The 5,746-nt window shown below is 43.8% G+C and overlaps 1 protein-coding gene across 1 annotated transcript in view; it reads right to left on the bottom strand.

Annotated features, from left to right (window-relative positions):
* Positions 1-2,374, bottom strand: part of LOC103913199 (meprin A subunit alpha-like) — a 15,017-nt gene extending 12,643 nt beyond the window's left edge. The window contains exons 1-6 of the mRNA XM_009319668.1: positions 2,306-2,374; positions 2,196-2,220; positions 2,052-2,105; positions 1,149-1,189; positions 960-1,038; positions 531-648 (exon numbers count right to left, since the gene is read on the bottom strand). Coding sequence (XP_009317943.1) covers positions 531-648; positions 960-1,038; positions 1,149-1,189; positions 2,052-2,105; positions 2,196-2,220; positions 2,306-2,374 — 386 coding nt within the window. The remainder of the gene's footprint in view (positions 1-530; positions 649-959; positions 1,039-1,148; positions 1,190-2,051; positions 2,106-2,195; positions 2,221-2,305) is intronic.
* Positions 2,375-5,746: the final 3,372 nt, after the last annotated feature.

Genomic DNA, 5,746 nt, shown 5'->3' on the forward strand with positions numbered 1-5,746 from the left:
AGCAGGACCTTTCATTAAAGAAGAGCCACCTCAAAACCATAACACTATTACAATAAACTGGCTTTCCATAGCTTTTTTTTTTTTACCCATTTCAAAACAGGTTTGGGGTTTTTTTGACCAAAGATTTAAAAATCTAAATTCTGGCTATTCACATCCTTGGTAAGTTAAGAGAATGTACATGGGGGTGGTTTCACCCACCACTGAAATGGAAAAAAACCCTAGGTAGGAAAGTGGGAGCAGTTGAAGAAAACACAGCAATGCTGGGTTTCACCTTATCAAAGAGTAACCATCCAAATGTTAGATGCCCATTCCAAGTTCATCACCTGAACATCCTCTGCGGTCAGCAGAGGGAGGCAGCTGCTTCCAAGCTCTGTGTCTAAGAAGGCAAGATGGCTTGCTTTCTTGGTGGCCTCTTTTTCTCCGCTGACAACAAACTTAGACTAAACTTTTAGACTGCTTGAAGTCAAATGGAATGAATTCCCAGCTGATTCTACACAGCAAAACTAAACAGAAATTGATATAACCCTTACCCGTTTTCTTTTCTAAAGAATATGTAGGTTCTCTCTCCTTCATATGGCTTGAAATCAATGCAAGACTTAAGGCGGAACATTTCAAATGCTTGGAGAATGACTCCTTTGGCATTCAGATCTGGAAAATATGCATCAGGAAAGCATCTTTAACACAGATCATTCACCCTGGAAAGGTAAGGTATGTACACAGATACATGCATGGGACCAAAAGAAAAATTATTGAAAAGAAAAATGATCAAATTTGATTAAATTGTGTTTTGCTATGATAGCTGTGGAAGAAAAAAAATGGTTTTGATATAAAGAGGCCATCTAGTTATTAATGAATTTTAATGTGAGAGAACCCGTTCTGAAAAAGGTAATTTTTTAATCACAGTGGCTCCAGTGCAAATCAGGATTGGAGCTAAAATCTGAATAAAGTATTTGCATTACCTAGGTTATCACCCAGAATATAGGGAATGGGGAACTTCCATCTGTAGGTCTCATTTCTTAGGGCATTTCGCTGATTTTGCTGAAAAGGGAATTAACAGCTGGTGATGCATCTGCTGCAGGGAGATGGGCCGATTTGTACCAAAAATACAATTAGGACAAGTGATAGATAAAAAGTTTTTAATTACTTACAGGGAGCAAGATATCACCTTGAAAGAGGTCCAGTCCAGCAGCTGAAAAGTAATTTAACGAAAGATAATGTAAATGAAATATCAAATATCAAATGTATTTCACCTCATAAACCATATTGAGCCTACTTACACAAGGTTAATGTCCTTGGGCATTTACAGAAAATAAAGAAGGACCAGCCTCTCTACACTGAAATATAGGGACAGGCCTAAAAGTAACAGCAGTTTCTACTCAATATTTACTACTCAGCAATGTCTGCATTTTTGGTGGCAGAAATCTGGTGGCCACCGTTATCCATGTCTAGTTTGATAACCTCTTGCTTGCTGCCCGGCACTGGCAACAGTCACACAGTGAGACAATGCTCTGGAGAATATAGTAATACTAAGTAAAGCATCAGGAAGAATATCATACAGTGCACGATATACGGATATATGGATATATGGAAATTTGCATTACAGGAAATAAAAAAAATAGAGGAAGACAGTACAGTGTGTTGTCTTTTCCATTTTATTTCCTTACCACTTGTATAGAAGCTCAATAAACATCTAAGCTATTTTCCACTTTGTTACACTTCATAAAAATCATGTAGAGTTTGGGGGGAGGAATGCTGGTGGGACTCCAGAGCCTTTCCGATTGATACAGCGTGTTACTGCCTTAACACAGTGGGTCTGTCCAAACTTCAAAAGTGAAAGACATCTGCATGCCTTGTCCACATAGGGTTACAGTCCTAGGATAGATTCATGTGTCGTAGCCAGAGGAAGGTAACTGAGAGCTCACTTAATTATATTTCTCTTGTTACCACGAACTACCTGACCATCAGTCACCCACGTCTTTTTTACAATACTGAAAATTCAGCATTTTGCTCACAATTTTTCAGGCTTTATGAAATTTTAGACATGAACTCACCTAAGTTTATGTCTGGAATGTCTTTGATTATCTCACCGACATCAGCATCTGCTGCTGCAAGACAGATAAAACGTGTTCAGATGTGGTGGCACACAGCAAGCAAAAGAAAATGCTTCAAAAATCAAGAGTTCACAGAGCACTTACCAGCTTCACTGGCGAGGTGCCCAACCTGAAAGAGAACAAAATACAACCAGTGTAAGATATGAGATGCCTCTGGACCAAGAGGAGCCTGTAGAAATCAGGTTTCTACTTACAGAGACTGGAGTACCATACACATAACATAACAGAAGTACCAGGCAGAGCAGGAAGATGCTGGAGCCCATTTTTGCAATGGAAGAAGAAGCCTCTTGCACCCTCTCATCTCTTGCAATATATAGGGCATGCTGCTGAGCTTTCCACAGAACATCAGCCAACCAGCTTTGAACTTAACACCTTTGTAACATTATAACAGCAAGATTTTCCTCCATGATGGTATTGTTGTTATCAGTTACCTAAGTCCACTTTGCATGAAAGTTACAGAGAGGAATGTGATAACTTCATGTCTTCAGTGCGGTTGGTGAAAGGCCCACCCAGACTTTGTGCAAGAAGATCTCAGTCTGGCCCAAAGTTGCTGACTCCTTCCACTGTGCTTGTTATCTGTCAGCATTACAATCTCGACTGCGCAGCAGGAAAGTCACATGCTTAAGCAGAATTATTCTGGGTTTATGGCACTCCATTGACATTAGCATTTGGCCCAGTGCTGTTTTCAATTAATAATTAACATCTCATTGTAAAGATTAGAGACAAAAGAGAGATGATTATGAATGCTCTGACAGTGTTTTCCCACAGTTGGTCCCATCCCAGGACTGATGCCCCAGTGCACAACATGCCACCCTTTGCCTCCAGAGGTGGTCACATACATCGGTAGATCCTTGACCTTCCAGCTTCATGTTCCTTTCTTTTCTGGTGGGTTTCAGAGATGACAAACTCTTGTCCTACACTTTGCTGTCTTCTTTCTCAGGGGACATGGGTCAGGGAGGGCACATGGGCTAACTGAGCCAAGGCTCCAGAAAGCTCTAGATTTCCCACAGGTCCTGCGTCATACCTGTTATCCCCTTGCAAATGTCCCATGTGCCCTGGAGTGTCACAGTGCCTTAAACTTAGGCAATTGAATCCTGCTCCCTCATTTCACATCTGAAATTACAAGTGATGAAGGTGAGGATGTCCACCTCTATGATCAGCAATTAGGTAGGAAAAGGCTTGTGCCACAGGCGCCACCACCCACAGCACAACACAGAGGGCTTGAGTAGGAAGAGAAGAAAGAGTTCTCTGGAGGTGCTTCACACACTGCTTCCCAGCAGTGATGGCGGGAAACACTGGACTTCAGTGTGAAGAAGCCTCAAATGCAAATAGATTTTGAGTAGGAAATGTGCCTGTGTACAATGACTACCCTGTCCTAGAAAGGAGTCAGTCCTCCAACCTAAGCAACGTATTTTCCTCCAAACAGATCAAAGTAGGAAGCTGTTTGTATGAGATCACATTGCAGAGAAGTACAGAGATCTTTTCTTTTTTTGAGAAGGGCCCCAGAGGACTGATCTTTCACCTAGCATACACGGGTCTTCTTCAACACTTGCTTTTATGAACTGTTATTTCGAAGGACACTGATACCTAAGCAGAACAGGACACGCTACTAGTAAAAGAGAAGCATGCCTCAAGATACATCATGTAAAGGCTGTTTTCACAGATGAGCAAAGAGTCAAAACACAGCACAAAGGCCATGATTTGCAGATGTGTAGCAGTGGATGTGAGAAAGGAACAAAAAACTCAAGCAAAATCAGAGTAGTCTGAAAAACACTTGTTTTTTAGTCCCCCTAACTTAAAAATTACTAAAGAGGATGTCTAAAGTTTAGTAATTCTGTAGGCATATATTTGAGTTTGTAGAGGACAATGGTTATGCAGCCATCTCATGTTATACTAATGCAATTAAATATATTCATTTAACACCTTGCACAATGAATACATCCCCAAATGCATCCTGTATTCAGTTAATGTGGCAAGGTTTTGGTAGAAGGGGGGCTACAGGGGTGGCTCCTGTGAGAAGACACCAGAAGTTGCCCCCATATCGGACAGAGCCTGTTTCAGGCGGTTTTAAGATGCACCCGCTGCCGGCCAAGGCTGAGCCCATCAGCAACATTAATAGCACCTCTGTGGTAACATATTCAAGAAAGGGGAAAAACTGCTGCAGAACAGCGGCCAGAGAGAGGAGTGAGAACATGTGAGAGGAACAACTCTGCAGACACCAAGGACAGTGAAGAAGGAGGGGGAGGAGGTGCTCCAGGCACCAGAGCAGAGATTCCCCTGCAGCCCATGGCGAAGACCATGGTGAGGCAGGCTGTCCCCCTGCAGCCCATGGAGGACCACGGTGGAGCAAATATCAACCTGCAGCCCATGGAGGACCCCACGCCGGAGCAGGTGGATGTGCCCAAAGGAGGCTGTGACCCTGTGGGAAGCCTGTGCTGGAGGAAGCTCCTGGCAGGACTTGTGGCCCCATGGAGAGGAGCCCACACTGGAGCAGGCCTTCTTGGCAGGACTTGTGACCCCATGGGGTCCATGCTACACTGGAGCAGTTGTTCCTGAAGGACTGCACCCCGTGGAAGGGACCCACGCTGGAGCAGTTCATAAAGAACTGCAACCTGTGGGAAGGACCCACGCTGAGAAGTTCGTGGAGGACTGTCTCCCATGGGAGGGACCCCACGCTGGAGCAGGGGAAGAGTGTGAGGAGTCCTCCCCCTGAGGAGGAAGGAGCGGCAGAGACAACGTGTGATGAACTGACCGCGACCCCCATTCCCCGTCCCCCTGCACCACTGGGGGGGAGGAGGTAGAGAACTCGGGAGTAAAGTTGAGCCTGAGAAGAAGGGATGGGTGGGGGGAAGGTGGTTTTAGATTTGTTCTTATTTCTCATTATCCTAGTCTGCTTGAATAGCAATAAATTAAATTAATTTCTCTAAGCCGAGTCTGTTTTGCCCATGACAGTAATTGGTAAGTGATCTCCCTGTCCTGATCTCGATCGATGAGCTTTTTGTTGTATTTTTCTCCCCCTGTCTTATTGATGGAGGGGGAGTGATAGACCATCTTGGTGGGCACCTGGTGGCCAAACAAGGTCAACCCACCACAAGATCCAAACAAATTCCCATTCTGCTTTCATGAAAACTTCTCAGTAACGTTGAGTTGGGTCCAGATGCAGATGAAGGTAGGCAAGCATGCTATTCTTTTAGCAGTGACCTAACGAGCTGAATACTTGGGAGTGAGAGTTATCAAAAGCTGGGCTTGAGGAAGTGGTAATGGCCATGGGGAGAACAGGGAAGCCCTGGAAGAGGATCTTGGAAAGTCAAGCACTGGTGCTTCTGGCTAGGGAAGGCTGGACAGAGAGACATCAGACACAAGAGCTGGGAAGTAAGCATTGCCATCAGCAAAGATAAACAAAAAGAACAAAAAATAGGAAGAAAAAAGACGATATAACTAAGGGAAGAACTTTGCTGCTTGGGCCAAAATAATCTTTGGAGGGTCTATGGGTTTAGTCTCTTAAAACTAACAGGGAAGCTTAGTTCAAATTCTTAAAATACAGAAACCACAGAATACAGTTTCTTTAGTGAAGTAATATATTTTATCTGTCATGGATGACTGTTTGCACTTGTAGTGAAGAGGTTGAGGGCACT

The sequence above is a fragment of the Pygoscelis adeliae genome, unplaced genomic scaffold (genome assembly GCF_000699105.1).
Source record: "Pygoscelis adeliae isolate BGI_AS28 unplaced genomic scaffold, ASM69910v1 Scaffold121, whole genome shotgun sequence".
Classification (NCBI taxonomy): Eukaryota; Metazoa; Chordata; class Aves; order Sphenisciformes; family Spheniscidae; genus Pygoscelis; species Pygoscelis adeliae.